A 20,582-nucleotide genomic window follows, 5' to 3' on the forward strand; every position below is an offset into this window, starting at 1 on the left:
TTACATAAGAAATATCAATAAATAAACAATGAATTAACGATTTAGGGATAAGAGGAGTGAGGGGGGATAGCTCAAGTAAAGAGCCCATGAAAGCAATGGCATTCCAACAAAGAAAAAAAAAATAATGACGCAGATATCCACCAGAGGGTACACAATTCCCCCATTATTTGGGGGAAAAATAGTAGCCGAATAGTCCCCTAGTAATATATAAATTGAATCCATTGGTAGAATTGTTAAAATACATGATGGCTGAGATGATGGCCGTTGCCACTGTAGAAGTGAAGAAACGCGTATACGGAACCCGTGGTGTGTTACAATAAAAAAAAATCCCCCCTCATTTTCATATATTTTACTGTTAATACTTCAACAAATTGTAACAGTGAAAAGTGATATATTGTTTTATTGTATATAATATAATGGTGATGATGATTTAACCGTGTGTATTGGTGAAGTGTTGAGGAGTTGAATGGAAAAAGGGGGAAAAAAAAGGCACCAACTTGGGGCAACAACACACGGCTGGCTGAAACGCGCGTTTAGCTGATGGTATTGATGTGATATTACTTGTTATTTGTCGGTGTCAATTGTTATCTCCATTGTTTATTGTGTTTATTCAATTGTGGAGGGGATTGATAAGGGGGTGGTTTTATAGGGGATGTCTTGGGGGCGGGGGGGGGGGTTTTAACCCCTCAGAAGGAACATTTACCTTTTGTTTACGCCTTGTCACTGGCGCTTTTGTTGTGTACAGCGCGGGGTACATCTCACAGCGCGCGATGCATTCAGGACATAACCAGGAGATTACAGATTATTGTTTATTCCTGGATAATTTTTCATTTATTCAGCAACGAGTTAAATCAATTATTCAGGGGTTTTTTTTGGGGGGGTTAAACTAGGGGAGAAGGGGACACTTTTGGTGGGGGATTTTTTTTTCGGGCTCGTGCAATATGTCTGAGACACTACCACGTAGGTCACTATCCTTGATTTCCTTAGACTTTTTTTTTTATAACCTTAAATTTTTGAACTTCACTTGTTATCAAGATTATTAGAATGTTTTTCACCGGTGGAATTGACTGATTAATGATTAGAGAAGGGATAGTAAAGATTTTTGAGAAAATTATTACATTTTATGGTGATGCAATCATGGTTTTTCAAAAGGAATAATGAGAAAGAAGATGAGGTCCAAAATTTTGGGGATGTGAGAATGTATATTTGGAGTTGTTTAATGCTCATGAAGTACGCGACAAGTGAATTTTTGAGTAATTTCAATTTTTCGTTGATTTTTTGAGGATATTTTATTGAATTTACAGGCGATATCCTGACCTATGCTAAAGCAATTTTTGTAGTTCTTGAGATTCCTTTCAAAACGGCCTCCACATAAATTCTCAGGTCTAATTTCAGACTTTAAATATTCCTCAAAACTAACTTCGACGAAATTCCCTTAAAAATAAATTCAACGTCTCCATACTCAATGGAAATTAGGAAAATTATAATTGAACCTTCCTACTGTTAGAATGCACTACAAATATGAATAAAAAATCACTGCAAATATTTTCAATGAATTCGGCAAAAGATGTATCTTGAATTGATTAAATCATTTTGTTCCAGATTTTGACTAATTTTATGGCGAAGATTATGTCTCCCAGATATAGAGATCACTGGAATTGAGCCAAGGAGTTGAATAAATCCACCCGAAAATCGAAAAAAAATCAAATAAATCTGCATAATAAGGAATAAATAAGATGCAAGGAGTTGTGATCGACATCTAAAGGATCGAACAATGTCAGCAAATTATTTTTCAGTTTTAGACTTAGGATAGGCTTGGAGCCATCGTATTAAATCGTAAATCTCATGAACCACAAGCATAATAATCTTGAAGTAACAGGAGAAACTATGTAAAAAGGAAGAAACAATCAAAGAACCCAATGATTACAACTACAATCATATTCTAATGATTCATTGGTGGCAATATTGTTCTCGATGGGTGAACGATTGATGCAACACGTGGAAAAAGAGATGTTCATCACTGACAAGTTTATGACACAATCATCAAAATTATTGTTCCAGTATTGCAAACAATCACTGGAGAACTGTAAAATGGTTTTTGAATTAAGTTGTGGGGTAAAAAGGTAAATTACATGAATGTCAGGAACAGGCGACGTGGGTCGCAGATGCGTTGAGTGGCGCCGTAACGCAAATATCAGATTGTGTCGAATAATAATCTCCTGTTACGCCCGATTTTTAAGGTAGTTATTGCAATGAATAAATTGTAGATAATACAGAAAGATTCATTCTCAATCTTCAAGACCAGTTGAACAAATGATGCACTTTTAATGAGTGATCTTTCAGGTTCAAGATTATGCTAAACTCTTCAAAATGAAAACAAAATTAATAAATTGTTAGCAGCCAATGTTAAAATATTGAAGATTAAAAATGAACACTTCTACTCTACTATTTTTAAGCTATGTTTAGGCAATTGTTTGTAAATTTTAATTTTATTTTGCAGATATACTGTGTCATATACGGAAATAGAGTGGTGAAACATTGAAAGACGAATGTAATAATCGAGTTATAACGAAGAAGTGAACAAAGTGAAGAAGCTGATAATAAATAGTAAAGCGTAAAAAATTGCTAAGGTGGCTGAAAAGGTGGCTACCTAGGATTACGAGGTGCTGCGTGGGCATGCAGCAGCCTCAGACACGCCCTCTCCTCGGGGACTCTGTATCCTCCACAACTTCCCCGACTGCAAGACGTAACAACCCCGTTGCTGTGTTAACTCATCAGCAGGTAATTCACGTTTCCTTGAATTTAAAGTATTTGTGTGTTGAGGAGATTTTCGATCTAGAGAATATCAAAAGTTCCCAGAAAGCTCCTCTTGGTAAAATGTCAGAATATTGAGAATTGAAATTTCAAAATCATGTCTTGGAGATTTTCTATGTAGGGGATACATATATAAATAGCAAATGAAAGTTTGAGAATACTCGTTAGCCATAAAAAATCATTTCATAGAGGATTTCAAGAAGATTTCACAGCGCATTTTACTAGCCTTTGATTTAAAAAATCCTTGAAGATTTTCGCGGGAAATTGTCAATGGTATTTTTTCGTCATCCCGAAATTTTATCGCAATAAGAAAAAATTAAAATTACCAAATATGTAAAACAATTGCTTTTTCACAATTTCATCAACCGAAAATGAGTGCGAAATAATGAGTGAACTCTGAATAGACAACAAATATCTGAAAGTGAATTGAATTTCTCAAGCTCCAACAGCTCCAGCAACTTCAAGCCCAGTCGCCATCAGGCCAGCCCCTAACATTTGCACTGCAACAATCCCCCTCCAACAATGGTCAGGATCAAACACCAGTTGGATCAACAACTGGAATTGGAAATAATCACATCGTATACCTGAATCAGCTGAGCCAATTGAATCAGAGTACAATAACCCCCACCGGGACTGGTATGGGCCTGCCCCCGGCCGCCCCGACATTCGGGGTGGGCCTCAACATGGGACTGCCACTCTCCTTACTGAACACCAGCCTCACATCACTCACCTCAAATGTCATAACTACCTCCAATCCACTGCTCAACCTTGGCATTCCCAGTTTGAATTCAGCTCTGACAACAGTTAATCCAACAACACTAAACACTCTGAATACCCTGAATGCGCTCAACTCGAACCTCTCCTCGAACAGTATTACAACAAATGGTTTGACTGGAATCGGTCAAGATATGAATACAGCCCTGAATCGTTTGAACCAGTCGACAATAAACAACAGCCTGACGCAGTCTCAATTCTCGACAATTTCAACGAGCGACAATATCTCCAACATCTCGAATCTGACAAGCCTGACAAATTTAAACAACCAGACAGCATCTAATCTAACGCCCCAGAGCCATGGGATAACGACAAGTGTTAATCAGGCCTTCAACCGAACCTCCTTGAACGTCTTGGCCACTGGAATTCCTACGACTCTCAATTGTAGCACAGGCTTTCCCTTTCAAACTATTCAGAGTATCCAAAGTATAGCCCCCCACATTGTCAATACAAGCATCTCCCAGAACAATCCTACCCCAATTCTCTCAACATCCCAGATGACGAATCCCTCTCAGATCAACCACTCGACCGCCAGCACAACCCAGAGCCTAAGCTTCTCAGGAACAATGTCCCAGTGCAATTTATCAACATCACCAGCTGTTGTATCGATACCATCGATTCAAACAGACTCAATAAGCCCAGTAAACACATCGGCTGGCTATGGACACAGTCAGACACTCTCGAGACATCTTCAAAATTCAACACCACAGGGCAATACTGTCGTCAAGTGCATTCAGAATGTCAATTCACCAGGGAGTCCTTTCTCAATTCCTATGAAGAGTCCAGCTTCAAATATAGCACCACCAACACCAAGTCCAAGTCCCAACAGAATATTGCTGCGAAGTCCAGCATCAAATTCAATGCAATCGAATAGAAATAGTCCAAGTCCTGTTTCAATGGCGAATACATCGACCAGTGGAACTGGTACACCAACAACCGTCCAGCAGAATTTCACTGTTCAACTTCAGAGTCCAATGCAGAGTCCCATGAGTGTTGGCCCAATTCAGAGTCCAGCGCCAAGTCCCTATCCACCAGCTAAAAGCCCACATCTTCAGGGCGTTGGGGGACAAATGACAGGGGGAATGACTGGGAATTTAAATAATCGAAGTCCAGCACCTGGTGGCAGTCCTGGTCCCAGTCCAGTCAGGCCGAATACACCAATTCTTCAACAGGGAATGCAAGTTCTTCAAATTATTGGTACTCCTCAGTATCAACAGGCCTCATCGCAGCTGGTAACGAGAGCTGCACTGTTTGGTAATCAGCAGATACAGATTGCTCAGACAAAAGCTGCTAAACAACCACCACAAATTCTGCCGAAACCACCTAATAGTCAGGGAGTGGCGACACCACCGAAACAAAGGGTTGCCACGAGTATTACTAATCAGGTGGGTGGAAATTATTGGAGACGAACACTACCTATGGCCGAGAGAGCAGATTGAGATTTTTCTGGACCTTTTTTTTTCGTACTGAAGATATTTGTCATTTTAACGATGACGTAAAAAATGTTGTTTTGGGTGTCATCAATTCTGTGATGTCAGAATGCCTTGATACAATTTTAACTCCACCATAGGGGCATGTACAGACCTAATTGTATAATGCAAGATGAATATTGACTTCAAGATCTATTGTCCCATTGAAGTATTTTCTACTCAAAAATATTGAATTATTTATCACTTATTGGATCGAAACCACCCGGACAATTCTTTAGTACCTTCTTATCAAATTTTTAAGTGAATTAAATCCGGTGATTATTTCTCACGAGACACTTAAAACTTCACTCCTACTTTACGTGAATTTTCGTCAAATGATTTTTACGATGATGTTTAGGTGACACAACAAGCACAACCACAATTGGTGCTAGCTGGCCACCACCAGAACCAGACGGCAACAATGATACCAACAGCTCAAGGATTACTACTAAACCAGGTGATTTTCCATGAATTCTACAATAATTGATTATCATTCTTCCAATGAAATTTGTCTGTATCATCTCTCACGAAATTGCATCGTATCGCTTAATATATGCCACCCCCTCTACTAACACAAGCTTAAATTCTTTTGGGATTATTTGTTGAATGTTTAATCCAATTGTGAAGTGGTTGAATAGTTTACATTAAAAAGTTTGTTCAATCCTGTTTCTATTCCTGTGAATATGGATCGTCTTATGCGCAAAGGATTTTTCTTAGGAAATACTATAAGCTACAAATGCATCCTCGGAGATTTCCTCCTAAAATTGAGACTTCCAATGATATTTCAAAAATAGAATATGTTTACTTCGTTTCAAAGACTTCTACAAAAGGTCTAAGGGTATTTTTGCAATAAATTTCCCAAACTGTGAAAAAAGTTTTCTGCTACGCTTTCCTCATGTTGATCTTATACACGAATTATTTTCATAGCAAAAGAAATGCTCTACTTTTTGCCGGAATATGTTGAGTTGGTCAAAAATGCTGATTTAATAGCGAAGGTCCATTAATACCGTTTAACATTTCGAATCGTTAAAATTTTCTAAATAACCTCAATACGGAATTTTCGTGGGATTGTCTGTTATAACGGTATCTCATTGGGTTTGCTGCATACATAGGTACTACCGTCAACGGGTCCTGTGATTGTTCAACAACAGCCCGGCGGCGTTCAACTAATACTCAGGACGCCAACAAATGCCCAACAACAAACGCATACCGCACAGGTGATGGTTTCACTCATTCATTCATTCATTCATTCATTCATTTCGTAGTGCACCATTATTTGTTATGTTTATAATCACTATCGTCTGAATTCACCAATTAATTGACCATTTGCAAATCAGAAAGAACTATAGGATGAAAATTCTATTTTCAATCTATCATCACATGCACATATCCATCAGAAATGTTTAGCATTCGCGATGATTATTATACCCACAATAATCGCACTTTCATGGATGTTCTATTAATTGCAAAAGTCAGTGAGATCATTAGGAAATTATTATTTTTTATCAAAACTAACATTTCCCCTAGGGCCCACAGAAAATTAAATTTTTTTTCTTCAAACGATTAATCTCGCGCACCAATGTATAATATTAATTATGGTTATAGATTACCCTATTGCAAAATATATTCATGGGTTTTAATCATTTATAGCTGACGCAGCAGCAACTCGTCAGGGTGGTAACAGCCCAGGGTATGCAGTTGCAGGGTATTACCCCAACATTTTTCGCTGTGCCAAATGGTTTTCCACCACCAGCTCCACCTGTTATGAGGCATACTCCATCGAGTCCAGCACCTGGTAAGTCGGAGCTTGCACAATCCCCAATTCACAACTCTCCATTACTTACATTTTAAATATTTCTTCTGCATAGAAATCGAAAAAACATCAATTTTACCTTCTATTCTGTTTTCCCCAGGTAATCCAGCAAACAACAACCAAATAGTAATTCAAAACGCAATGGTCCAGTCCTCCCAACCTCATCTGAACACTCAGCCCCCCACAGTCTCTCCCAACCATCTGAATCCTCCCCAGCCACCAGTTATCGATCAAAATCTTCTGCCACCACCTAAGAAAAAGGCGAAGAAAAAACCAAAAGCTAAGAAAAGGGACGAGGAACCCCCAAAACTGGATCTAGCAAGCATAATGAAGATATCTGGAATAGGAGATGAGGACGATATGTTCGACACCGATGTCATGACCGAACCTGAGCCCCACCCTCCGCCCCTCCAACACATGGAACCGCCTCAGCTTCCCCCAATGACGGTTCAACATTTGGACCATAATCCACCCCCTCAAAACCAGCCCCAACCTCAGAATCTCCCCATAACATGTCCCAATCAAGACCACAACAATCAGCCAGTTGCTCACCTGCAAATGCCAGTTCACAGTACCATATCTGGACATTTACGGCTAGCTGTGGGTGAAGATGGTCGAGTTATTCTACATCACACACCAGAGCCCAATCAGCCTGAGATAGATCAGGCAACAGCTCAAGCCTTAATAAGATCCCTGACCCAGGGAGGTGGTCAAAACTCTCAGATAATCTCTCAACTCCTGGGCCATGCCCAGAATCTCCAACAAAATCAGCAGAATCAACGTGGTAAGCCTGGATTGAAACAGCAACAGCATTTATCAGGAAATCAGCCCTCGAATCAACTGAGCGTATCACCACCGGGAATTCATACCCCTGGCATGCAGGTTTGTCCGAAACAAACGTTCCAGCAACAACAGCCGCAGCAGCAACAGCCACAACAGCATCAGCCACAACAGCATCAGCCGCAGCAGCAGAACAATTTAAACATTCCTGGACAAAGAACTATTGGGTCAAGCCCTGGGCTACCCACAAATATCCCCCAGAAGAACCTCCAACAACCTCAGCCTGGTATTCAAATATCAATAGGAACAGATAAATCGAAGAATGATCACAAGATAAAGTCCCATACGTGTAAAAAGGTCTTCATGCAGAATCAGACTGTTCAACGACAGTCACAAAAATCATCAAATCAATCATCAAATGTTAAACAGACTGGTAGCGTAAGAAATAATAGAGCCGTCCAACAGCAGATTACAAAGAGTCCGACACTTCCACAATCTCGACCTCATCAGTTGGATCAACATAATGAGCAAATTAATCAACAACATATCCACCAAATATCAACTCAAACAGTCCAGTCATTGAATGTTCACCGTTGTCTTGAGCAAAATGTCCACAAGATAGCGGTTTCAGGTCTTCAGCAGAACTCTATGAACATTTTGGGTGCTAATACCGACTCTCTAACTCACAATCTTGATCAAAACATGGTTCAAGGATTTGTGGACACTCCCAGTCCAATAAATCATCATCAAGATGACACGCAGTCCTCAAACCTTAATCTTCATCACCAAAAAATACCCCAGAATAAGCAACAAAATGTGATATTCTCGAGTGACTATCCCACACCCATCAACAACACTGTAATAAACACGAGTGCAGGTCAAACAACGAAGCAACAAGTTCAAAATCCGGAATTGCTCAATTCAGCAGCAACGAATATTCTGAATAATGCACCGAAAATAACGCCTGAGATCCTGAATGCTTTAAGCAATCTCAATCCAAATGATCAACTGTTGATAGCCAATGCTAATGGACAAATGCAGGTGATAAGCCAACAATTACTTCAACAACTATTGACAGGGCAGCTGAATGCCCAACGTCCCCTCAATCAAAATCAGAATCAGAATCAGACTCAGAAAATTGTAATTGGTGAGACCGATGGTTCGACACCTCAAAATCTCCCAGGAGTCCAGATAAACACCCCCACGAGTCAGATAATCGTGAATAGTTCAGGTGGTGCCCCAACTATACAAAATAATATTCAGAATATTGTTGTTCAGGCGGCGCCCAATCAGATGCCTCATCAAATACAAATTGGGAATCAAGCTTTCCCAAGTCAATTTATTGATAATTTGAATCAACAGCAGATCAGGAATTTATCGAGTGGTAATAAAACAACTGTCTCTAATACCGCTAATGCTCCTGTAATGCACTTGTCCCAATGCAATCAGATTAATCAATCGAACCAGTCGAATGTAAATCCTATAACCACATCCATAACAACAATGCCAACAACGCCAACATCTAAAAAATCTAAAGTTGTAAAACGAACTAAAGTGACGGTATCACTACCTCAGACTGGCTATTCTCAGTGTATAAAAACAGCACGAACGTCTGTCTCTACGAGTACTCCATCACTATCATCAGTGGTCAAAGAACCCCAAAATCCTCCCACAATTCCCAAAACCGAGCCTGGACAATTGGGAATCACAGGAAGAGTGACGACATCAAATATTCAAACAGTTGGCATTCAGACCCAAGGGAATCAATCGACTCAAGTGCCCTCAAATGGTCAGATGGTCCAGAGAACACCACGATATATTCAGCTGCCAGTGCAAAAACAACAGATGCTGAAGAGCATTCAAGCCCAGATCCAGAGTATTTCAAGTAGAAAAACAAACAGTCCAGCTGATCAGGCTCTCCTCGCCAAGCTATACCAGGAGCATAATAAAATAGTAGCCAGTGGCAAAGTAGTATCAGCTCCATCTCTGACAATTCCAACAGCATCAGAAACCACCACCAGCGCAGGTATTTCATCACCAACAGTATACACAGCCTCTCATCCTCTGAATTCCTCATCATTGCTTAAAAATCAAACATCAACAGCTCAAACCCAGACAATGACACCAGCTATAGTCACGACCTCGTGTTCAGTAGTCACATCTACCATCTCTACGAATGCAAGTATGCCTAGTGTATCCGAGCCAAGTGTCAACAAGATAGAGGGAATTAAGGGAGGGATGGATCCAAGTATGTCGGCTATTCACACATGTCAGGCTAGTCAAAATAAGCAGATGGAGCTACCGAAATTTCATTCACCCCAGCACAATCAGCTGCAACAGTCGACTCAGTGTCAGACAGATCCACCAGATATTAAACCTATTATTCAAGGAATGATCAGTCCTATCAAGCAGGAATTGCCATCACCTGTTACGCAGATTCAATCGGCATCACCTGCTGGTCAGGCGATATCATTATCACCAAGAATTTGTGGTAAAGGTTCCAGGATTCAGAGCCCAGTTAATGTGGGAATTAAACCGGCTTTAGCCAGTCCCAGTACTAGCTCTGTACCGGGTGCTCAGAGCCCTAGACAAGGAACCAAAAGGCCAGCAACTAGTCCTATTTCAAAGCAAATTAATCGGGGAGATCTCATGGAGCAACAACTGAAGATCGATCAGAATGGGGCAGTTAATCCAGATGTTAATACACCGTTTGGGGGAAAGCGGGATGCTTGCAAGAGACTTGTCAGATATCATTGCTTCAATGAACAAGTGCTCAGTGCAAAAGATCTAGCAAAGGCTGATGAAATATTTGAGGAGACAGCTAAACATCTGCTGAGTAAATTTAATTCTATGATGAATAAGTACACGTATCTGCTGCTGATGGAGAGTATGGTGAGTAGTTATTTAATGTTTTATTTGTATATTGTTTTAACGTTGTTGATATGGTTTTGGACGTCTGGAATTGATGAGCTCATGAATTATTACGTTTTGTAGAGAGAAGTAAGGACATCTGAGCTCATGATGATCGACAGGGCTTTTGTCGCTGAGGAGCAGGGCATGTTGGATAGGTTGAGAGAGCAAGAAGCTAAAGCTACTGGTAAGATGCCTTTCTTCTTTAAAATATCTCTTAATCAATCTTTCAGAACAGTATTTTGTAGATATTATTTGAAAAAAATTAAAAAGTGTTGCAATTTTCCTTTTCCATCAACAACTAAAAGTAATAAAAAATCCGTAAATCAGATGGAAGTTTGAAGAGAAAAATATTAAAAATTTCAGAAGAATTGAAGAAAGAAGAGAAACCCGTAGTCCCAAAAGTGGAGGCAGACCTGACGGATGAGGAGAAAACCTCGACAAGCCTAGCCAACGTTCTCGTGAAACAAGAGCTCGATGATGATTTTTGTGGTATGGATTCACAATCAACGGATCCCCAAGGAAGATTAAAACCATCGAGTTGCACCAGTGGTGATTATGACGAGTGGCTAGAAATTCAGAAGGAACTTGGTGTATATCCAGGTGACACTGGCAAATGCAAACATCAAGTATGCAGTGGAGCAAGTGGTAGTAGTGCTAACGGTGCTTGTTTGTCAACAAAATCATTGACAAAATGTGAAAGAACGCGAGCCAATGGTGATTGTCGTTTAAGTGCAAGTGTCAATCAAAGTACAATAAAAAATCTATATGATACTAGTGATTCTGGACCTATGGAATTGGATAAGCGTTGGTGCAGTGCTGCATTGAGAGACGATCTCGAGAGAGATTTAATTGAGGATACTGATAGTCTTGATGATTTGGCATTGCAATCACAATTGCCAGGTACATCAATACAGGATAATGAATCGGGACAGGGTATCATTAATGATCATGATGATATAACAGCACAGGTCCAATCAGCTATCGATAGTATTCTCAATTTGAAAAAAAGGCCATCAAATGCCAGTGCTGCTAGTACACAAGTAAGTAGTACTAGTGCAGGTACAACACAAACATCGGGTAATAGTAGTGACTCTAAAGACTCTGTGCTTGATCAGGCTGTTAGAAGTATACTGGGCTCGTGACCCTCATCTAATAAAGTATTTTAAAACATTGATAACTATACAAAAATTATAAAATAATGCTGTGTAAATCAATTTTTTAAATCTGAATTTATTTCAGTCCAAGTCTCTTTTGTTCTTTTATATCTCTTTTCCATTGAAATTTGTCGTTTTCATTATTATTTTTTCTTTTCGTTAATGTCTTTAAACAAATGAGAAGTAAAACGTAACGAGACAATTTTTAAGTTTAAGTAATTTATAGAGAAAATTGATGAAGTAGGAGTAGAAATTTAATTTTACTGTCTGATCACGTAATTGACTTTGTACGTTTTATTTCTCGAAATAATTGAGCAGCATCTTATCATTTTATGAGTGATGAGAATAATAACGGTATTTGTATAGATTCAACAACTCATTTTCAGTGGTAAATGACAAATTGATATGATAAAGAGATCATAAGAGACCGAAGGGGATGATTATGATGATTAAGCCATCGTGTAATTTTATGATTTTAAATAAAAACGATGTACATGTGGTTGGTAGATGAATTGATACGGCCAGATGTTGTAATCTGCAAGTTTGTAATGTAATTTTGTAAAAAGGAAATTATTTAAAAGAAAACGACGAAAAAAAAAGACACTGACTCGTAATAATGATGAAATACTGAATGATTTATTTCCCGTTTGGCTGTAATTCCAATCAGAGAATTTTACGGGTGGTACTCCAACAATTAAGTGAATCAACTGTAAATATTACTTTAAGGTGTATTATTAATTATTACAATTATTATAATTATATTAATATTATATCATTATATTTTAATTATTACGGACATATAACTGAAATAATATTTCTTTGGATTTATTATTGACACGGAAATGATGAAAAACAATAGAATTATTGAATTGACAGGGAAATGCATCGTATCTGCGGCTAACTTGATACTTTTGGGAAATTCGGATATCAAATGGGGACACTGGATTATGTATGTAGGTATTTTTCGGTCTCTTAAGATTTCGTTTCATAGTTTTTTATCGAACTATTTAGTTGAAAAAACAAAAAATTATCACGAGATTTTCATCTCGGGTAATTATGGCCTGACCTAACAGCCCGATTCAAGGCTTAAATTGTAAATAAATTCAATTTTTATGTTAAGGGTTATTCAACCAACTGCGTTGATAACTACTGATTGTAGAGACAAATGTTGCCCATTCATTGTTGATGTTTTTTCTTTCACAAGAAATGTTTCATTGCATTTGGTTCTAGAATCATTCGTTCTCGCGATAATTCTGTTAATTAGAAAGAGTAGATAAAATATTCAAAAATGTTATTTTTCTATTTAATAATGAAATTATTTCAGTCGTTATTCATTTCAAGGAGAATGTCAAAAATTTAAACTATTTAAAACCATGTCCCAAACCTAACTGCTAAGAGACGCCCAAAATTCCAAGTTACGCTACCACTTTGCGACTGAATTCCCAAAAGAATTAAGAACGAAAGTTATTCAATTAATCATGAGTGAGAAAAAAACGCGACAAAAAAAACGAAACAAAGGGGACCCCTGATTGGTAACTGCGACGTTCATTAGAATGCAAAGAAGCTAAAGAAGAAAGTTTGAAGGAAAAGCCACAGTTTAATTTTATATCCATTACTTACTAACAATAACGACATATGTTATTTCTTTAATCAGTGATGAAGACACAGTCTGAATTTTAAACTGATAATCAAAGAAGGAAAAGCAACAATTTTTTTATCTAGATTTTAAACAAAGGAAAAACCGAAGGAATCACAAAAATCTACATGTTTTTGGGCATAAATTTTAGACGACAATAGGTGTATTTAGATAGTTTTTTTCGACGCATAGAGGTAGTTTACGGAGGGAGGATTGTGCATAATACTTGAATGACTTATTACCAAAAAAATTATTTATTCAAAATATTAAACTGCAGAAATTTGCGTGTTTAATGACGATAACTGAAACATCACATTTGCAAATAATGTTAAATCACTGAATGAGCGATTAAAAACAGTGAAATTTTAATTTTTAAAAACGGGGAATTTGAAATTTTTCACATATACTAATGAAACTGTATATTGTGCGAACCAAACTGAAGTTGGTCATTTTTAATAGCAACAATCATATCAATTGTTCGCATTAGAGAAATTCGAGTTCAAGTATTGCGATGAAAAATCCTTTCCCCGTGCCCATCTCTCAAAAATTTTAACAAAAAACCCCTTTATATCGTTCGCTCTGTACAATACAGTACAATTAAAAATAACAGAGAATGTAGGTAAAACAGATGATGTATTTTTTTTTCTTTTTTTCTTGGCAAACTAAAAAAACAAAAACAAATTGAAGACTGACAATTATACAGACAAAAAAAATAAAACGTGCAGAACTATTAATTACATTGTAATATGATTAAAAGGAAAGCAAGTAATTGATGATTTGTAAATACTATTTAATTGCACACCCGAATGGAAGAGATGGCAAACGTGACTTAACTCTAACAATGCTCTTAGAGACTTTTGAGAGATATTAAAAAATATATATATATGATTGAAGTTCTGTCGTTCCTAATAAATTGCCGACATTTTGCCAGTGTAGAATATTCTCTTTTATTCCTCAAACTAAACTATTCAATTTTTTTTTCTTGTAATCCTTTTATCGATTTTCATTTTTCACATTTTGAGCGTCTAAACTTAATTCGCTGGTTTAAATTATTAGAAATATTTTTTTTCAAGTAGAATGAAATTGGAAAATCAACTTTTCCAAAAAAAAATTATAAAACGATCGATGAATGCGATTTTCGAAATGGCATTCTTTTGAATAAATCATAGTTAAAATATTTTTTTGAAACCCTACACGAATTTCTCATACGCGAATCCATGACCTTCGAAAAGAAAAATCGAGGAAGAGTTTTCTTTTATTATTTCAACAACTGGATGAGTAGAAATTTTCATACGATATTATTTACCGTAATTTCATGCCCATTAGAGCCAAAAATCGGGGGTATGTTTTGCCTACCGCAGCAAATCCCCCGAGAAAACGTAAAGCAGAAATAAGTAAATAGAAAAGTCGACTGACTCACCGGCGTTGGATGAAAACAACAGCTTCGTTTTCACCTCTGCAACCAGCTATCGCCATCGCAAGCCTTGCGTTGTAATCCTCCATATGCAGAATCACTCACAACAAACAATTAACTTCACTTCCACTAAAGCACATGCAAACAAACAAAACACCACGGCACCATGACTCGAAATGATCACTAAATAAAAATGAAAAAAACTAATTTCTTTACACTTGAAACATATCACAACTTGCACTGATTGAAACGGCCGTTACACCATTAGTCTTCGAAACCACAACAAACCGCCATTTCCGAACAAAGACTGCCGGCCGGTGGGTTGAATCTTTGGGTCTTTGTTACAATAAAAGAAAATTTTCTTCATACTTGAGAGGGATCACAAATTGCATTGATTTCAACGTTCGACACATCACTAGTCTTTGAAACCATAATAAACAGCGGTTTATAAACATACGAAGGCTGCCGGCCGGTGCACTGAGTCCCTTGGCTCTTTGTTACAATGAAAGACGCGAAGCAATTCGTCCGATATGATACGTAAATTCGGTTTAAAAAAACTTGATACATACTGAAATCACCACACGACGCTTTGTTAGCCCTTTGTTGTTGTTTGTCGGCGTTTGAATTCACCGCCGACTCTTCACGTTTACCGGGTGCACGATAACACACATTTTCATGGAAGCAACAGGACGGCACCTTCCTCGAGAGACGCAGGGAGAAACACTGGCGTCGTAATAGCATGGAGTCGATTCGGCGGGTTGGCGCACGCGTACACGGTAACTCAACTAGTTCCTCCGCGCAGCCGCTGAAACGATTGAAATCCCGCTAAAGTTCGCAAGGTTTTTCAGAACGATAGACACGATAACTTCTCCATGTAATAGTCTGGTTAATAAATTTTCACTTTTTATTGAATTTTCAAATAACTCTCTTACGATGGGAGAAAAGGATAGTGCTCAGATAATCGTGAGTTCATTAATTGCTTGATTTGAATCACCAATGAAGGCTTGTTGATATTGTTCTAACCTATAAATCTGCCGGTATTCCTTTCAAATTATTTTTTCACTATGATTGTTGATAAAATTGTTATTTTTATTTCGGATGTAGGGAATTCCTGATGCTCTCTGTAGCAAAGCAGGCATTGCAGCAAATTGGCGAGCCGGAAATCAACTGGGTGTTTTTCCACATAGACAAATTAATACACATACCAATGGTGAATATTGTTAATTATTGTCATGACAGAATTGAAAATGAATGATAAATTTAATAATGTGCATTCGCGTTTTAATAATTCGGAATAAGTGCATTCCTAATCATAAGTGTGTTTAAAAAATTATAAAGCAGGTATTTATCTTATTCATTGAGGTAAATGGATATTATATGGGCAGTAACTATGAATAATCACATCGATGATTGAAGTTCTGCCGTATGTAATAGATGACTGACACTTTGCTAGTGCCAAAATATTCATTGTTCTTTCGTGTTGAACTCTTTTCCACAATTCTTTTGTACCTTATGATTAAAAGTTTAGTATTTCATAAAAACTAATGCAATGATTCAAATTGAAATTCCATGGGATAACGTTCTTATATTATCTCGTTTTTCGTGATTTAGACAAAAAGAGTGATTTCTACCCGTGTGAAGCGAGAATCCACCTTCTCCGCCAAGAAATCATTCTGTTTCACCCCACACTCAGAAAGCTAGTGAATGAAAGTAATGGAGTATTCGTCTCGATAAGGAACCTGAAGAAGACTAAGGCAAACGAAGCTAGGTCCGAATTAGTGAAATATAGCAAGCAGTACAGATCGATCCTTCGAGCATGTGTCGAAAGTTTGCAGGAGACTGCCACCAAGGCAATGGCAGACAAGAAAAACCTTCTGGAAGATTTTCTCACTATTTTTTACAACGTCGAGTGTGTGTGGCACCTGACAGAGATATTATACATCGATACAATTCCAGGAGACGTTATTCTCCCTCAACTGATGGAATGGGTGCGTTTTCACTTTCCCTCTCGTGAGCTAACGGCTACGAAGATTCTCGCTAAAAAGACAATCGGCGCCGAGTTGGAGTCCCAAAACTATTGGGAATCAGTATTTGCCTGTGCCCTCCATGGGAAATTAGACATAGTGCGTGCCCTTCTCCTGTACCACAGTTCTGCCGACAATCGAGGTTTCGTAGCAGCCGAAAACATTCTCCGAACAATGCCTGTCTACAACGTCTACGGTGGATACTCTGTAAACGAATTTACAATGCGCTGGAAGTACTGGCAACTAGATCTATCCTCCAACATCGAGTGTAGGACATTTTCAGTAGACGCTAACTTGGAAAAATTAATGACACTCGTTGTTGGTGATGAAAACATTCTCTGGGAGTTGACTAAATATACGGACGCCTGGTATGAACTTTTAGCTGCTAAATTATTCTACTCCTCGCCCTGCTGTAAGCAGCCAGAACTATCAAGACATGCCAACAATATTGCCGAGAAATGGTATGCAAGGAGAAATCTCGATAACGTTATTTTAGCTCTGATGGAGAGTGATCTACATCAGGTGATCAAGCAGATTCAGTACATGAATGATAACGGATGGTTTGCAGCTCATCTGACTGATCTATTATACAACAGTGAGAAGCTCAATATCATCGATAAAGATCAGTCAAATGTTACCGATAAACTTCACGAATCCCTGATACTGGATTATGGAAGTACATTGATGGAGAATTCATCGTTGTGGCAGTGTGGAGCCAGTTATTTGGCACATTGTCCCACCCAGGGATTGGCAAGACTGGAGACACTTCTCCTGAGCATTCCCTTAACCAACGAGGCCAAAGTCCTGAAAATTATCAATGTGGCGCAGGAAAATGGATTGGGTAATGTCGTGGCGAGTGTCTCGAAGATTCAGGGAATGAAGTCAATCAGACAAGGAAGACCGGGAAACGCCTTGGTTTGGGCTCTCAAGGCTCAGGATGGGCCCTTTGCTACGTATATTGCTGATCAATTTCTCAAGAAATATACAGCGAAGGGGGAACTGGAGTGCAGAGATCTGCTGGAGAATTTGGGAAGGTATATGCTGACTAGTGATAGACTGACGTTTTTGGGGAAGTACTGCGAGTTTCATCAGATGTACGAAATTGGGGAGTTTAAAGAAGCTGCCAGGCTACTTGTTTCACTGATTGTGTCCAATTTGACGCCTAAATAGTGAGTATTTTTTGGCGTCTTATTCGTTATTAATATATGAAATGAGTATTCCAAAATTATCATTCATTAGACATTTTCCTAAACAATCCAATGTGTTATAAAATAATATTTTAATATTTTGTTTTTTTCTAAACAGCTTCTGGCCGATTCTTCTATCCGATGCTATACCTCTATTGGAATCTGAGGACGTGATGCTGTCTAGTGAAGATACATTTACACTAATGAGGTGTGTAGAAGAGCACGGAGGTTCGTCTGAATTCCAGGATAAACTTGAAATATTCAGGTTAGCTGTGGCAAGGAACCTATCTCGAGCCCTAATTGTTGAGGATTGCCAAATCGATTGATCAATGATAATTTTTACCCAATGTTATTGTAAAATAAAGTGTACCCATTTTTTTAGAAATAATTTTTCAAATAAATGAGTCGATGTGATCCAGAAGTATCACATTTTTTCTGAATTATCAATGACTATGTGTCGGAAAGAGATGGAGAACCGAATGAATAATGACTATGAAGAAACATTTATGCACGTGCATTGAGAAGTAAATGATGTCGTGAGTGTATTGCCAATGTGTCTAGTCGGTTTTCCGGATAATGACCACTGACGTCACAGGATGTTCCACAGTGCGTGGTGCGAAAGTTGCAGTTGTAATTTCTATTGAAACTCTATAATGAAACGAAGTAGAAATTTTCGAGTGAAGATAATTAATGATTACTTCAAGAATTTGTGAGAACAGTTGGACATAATGGGATAGAACAGTCTATTGAATTTCTAGTGAAAGCTTTATGAATTTCCGAGAGATTCTTTTGAACGTATTCCAAAAATATTCACCAAAAAACCCTGAATAGGATTAGATTCATTTGGTTTCACCAATAATACCAATAAAACCCCCTGAATTCTCCAAATGTTTTCCCTCTCTTATCGTCTACATGACCTCTGTAATATTGCCTCCAAAAATACCCTCAAATCACTTAATCCCTCAAGGAATTCGATGTTCCTGTTTATCAAACAACGACAAGAGTGCTATCAATATTAATTCCGATCTCTCCCCCGCATAATTCAAACAAACACCAGACGACTTATCAATAAAAGCACCAGCGGGTGGCAATCAATCCAACGATGGTAAACGCGATTGCGTCGTGTTAAGACGATGTATCAATTGGTCAATATCCCAGGGACCTCAAGCCGATTTGTAATCGATGTCGTTCTTGCTCCCTTGAATGAACAAGTACATTGGTAAATTGAACGACGGGCATCCGCCTCACACCTGCATTTCTTTCTGCACACACCTGGTGTGTGAATCAATCCCATCCCCCCTTGTACGGGACATGAATCCATTATTGAGTATCCTCTTCAAAATGAATTTCATGAATAGCCGGAAGTAAAAACGACACGTAGCATGTACGACAATTTTTATCGAATGTTCAAAAAATGTCTTATTTAAACATTTCATGTCTTAAGTAAATCTTGATAATGTCTCCTCTTAAAATTACGAAATAAAAATGATTTTTTGGCAAATTTCATATGACTTCACGTAATTATGATGCTGATGAATACTAAAATGTTAAAGACACAGTTGAATTCTCAATATTTTAAATTTGATTTGAATGTTGATATACTTCTTTCATGCATTCCCTTTGAAAATTCATGAAGATTAAACTTTTCATGATAAATGATCATAAAGGGGATAAATAATTGATGAAGAATATTTGAGGAGAAGATGGGGAGACCTAGCCCTCTTCAAGTCCCCTGAGGGCAAAGACGGGCTTTCCAGACCTGTCGATTCTGTTTATTTCTGACCATCTATTAAATAATTTATCCTCTCTCGATGGCCTTAAACAAACATTCCAATCATAAAATATTTTCCATAAAAGAAAATGATGTTAAGATAGATAATGTAACATGGATTAACAGGTCCAGCCCTTTTCTACATGTACGATAAATTTAAATCCATTAGAGACAAAATGATTTAATCAACTATTATACATCTGTTCTCCTTGAACCGTAATTCGAGACACTATATCAAGGATTGCCCAGTAACCCAACACGATACGGGCTACCGGACACGCTCTGCAAACTATTACATTCAAGAACCCACATCTTAAGCCGCTGATTACCCTTTATCCTTAAATCCAATACCATCGCTAATTCTACTACATCAAGACTAAAGCGTCACGTTCGAGGAGAGAACTAAAACGAAAATGTCAGGAGTGTGATGAAATATTCTACTGAACTATTGATATTTTCGGGCAGATAATCTAATCAATCAGAAAAACTCAGTTGAAACTGATAGAAAAGTCCATAGAAATCAGATAGAATTGTTCAGCGTATTTGCTAGATGTTTCTGTAAAAATTTTCCAACACGCGATGAATGAAAATTAGGCCACCGTGATTCATTGATCATTAATACAACTGTGAATCGTTAATATGTCACAATGGTACTTCCGGTGGTAATGGGAGATGCTGCATTGAATTAAATAGCATTTATTATGAATCACTGGATGCTTCGAGCTCCGCGGATTAGAAACTAGATTAAGAATTATATGCCACTCAGGTTTATTGCTTTGTCAATCGATATGCACTTGCTGGTTTTCTCATTCTTATCGTCTTCCGCTTTGACC

General features: G+C 38.0%; 3 protein-coding genes across 4 annotated transcripts in view; 2 read left to right on the forward strand and 1 right to left on the reverse strand.

The window, feature by feature from the left end:
* Window positions 1–20,582, reverse strand: part of LOC135164200 (uncharacterized) — a 109,793-nt gene that overhangs the window by 74,738 nt on the left and 14,473 nt on the right. Inside the window, exon 2 of the mRNA XM_064124376.1 lies at window positions 14,774–15,572. The gene's annotated coding sequence lies outside the window, so the exon portion shown is untranslated. The remainder of the gene's footprint in view (window positions 1–14,773; window positions 15,573–20,582) is intronic.
* Window positions 236–14,122, forward strand: LOC135163597 (mucin-4-like). 2 transcript variants are annotated; one of them, XM_064123595.1, is made up of 10 exons: window positions 236–543; window positions 1,603–2,240; window positions 2,501–2,781; window positions 3,255–4,973; window positions 5,416–5,514; window positions 6,170–6,274; window positions 6,708–6,852; window positions 6,971–10,542; window positions 10,645–10,747; window positions 10,927–14,122. In XM_064123595.1, exons 3-10 carry the CDS (start codon window positions 2,677–2,679, stop codon window positions 11,703–11,705), a joined length of 6,627 nt encoding a protein of 2,208 aa, XP_063979665.1. In that variant the 5' UTR covers window positions 236–543; window positions 1,603–2,240; window positions 2,501–2,676; the 3' UTR covers window positions 11,706–14,122. The 2 variants fall into 2 exon arrangements, with proteins under 2 accessions (XP_063979665.1, XP_063980485.1); XM_064124415.1 differs by lacking the exon at window positions 6,170–6,274.
* On the forward strand, window positions 15,571–19,363 carry LOC135160738 (nuclear pore complex protein Nup85). The gene is made up of 4 exons (XM_064117663.1): window positions 15,571–15,730; window positions 15,872–15,977; window positions 16,379–17,960; window positions 18,097–19,363. Exons 1-4 carry the CDS (start codon window positions 15,701–15,703, stop codon window positions 18,302–18,304), a joined length of 1,926 nt encoding a protein of 641 aa, XP_063973733.1. The 5' UTR covers window positions 15,571–15,700; the 3' UTR covers window positions 18,305–19,363.

Source organism: Diachasmimorpha longicaudata, chromosome 1 (genome assembly GCF_034640455.1).
Source record: "Diachasmimorpha longicaudata isolate KC_UGA_2023 chromosome 1, iyDiaLong2, whole genome shotgun sequence".
NCBI classification, from domain to species: domain Eukaryota; kingdom Metazoa; phylum Arthropoda; class Insecta; order Hymenoptera; family Braconidae; genus Diachasmimorpha; species Diachasmimorpha longicaudata.

What these genes read in the sequence shown, in the direction of transcription:
- LOC135163597 (XM_064123595.1), top strand. Translation starts at nt 2,677, where the DNA reads ATGCAGCAGCCTCAGACACGCCCTCTCCTCGGGGACTCTGTATCCTCC. An exon ending in CTGTGTTAACTCATCAGCAG is followed by an intron (nt 2,782 to 3,254) that starts GTAATTCACGTT and finishes GAATTTCTCAAG; the next exon opens with CTCCAACAGCTCCAGCAACT. An exon ending in TGCTGCTGATGGAGAGTATG is followed by an intron (nt 10,543 to 10,644) that starts GTGAGTAGTTAT and finishes TACGTTTTGTAG; the next exon opens with AGAGAAGTAAGGACATCTGA.
- LOC135160738 (XM_064117663.1), top strand. Translation starts at nt 15,701, where the DNA reads ATGGGAGAAAAGGATAGTGCTCAGATAATC. An exon ending in AATTAATACACATACCAATG is followed by an intron (nt 15,978 to 16,378) that starts GTGAATATTGTT and finishes TTCGTGATTTAG; the next exon opens with ACAAAAAGAGTGATTTCTAC. An exon ending in TCCAATTTGACGCCTAAATA is followed by an intron (nt 17,961 to 18,096) that starts GTGAGTATTTTT and finishes TTTTCTAAACAG; the next exon opens with CTTCTGGCCGATTCTTCTAT.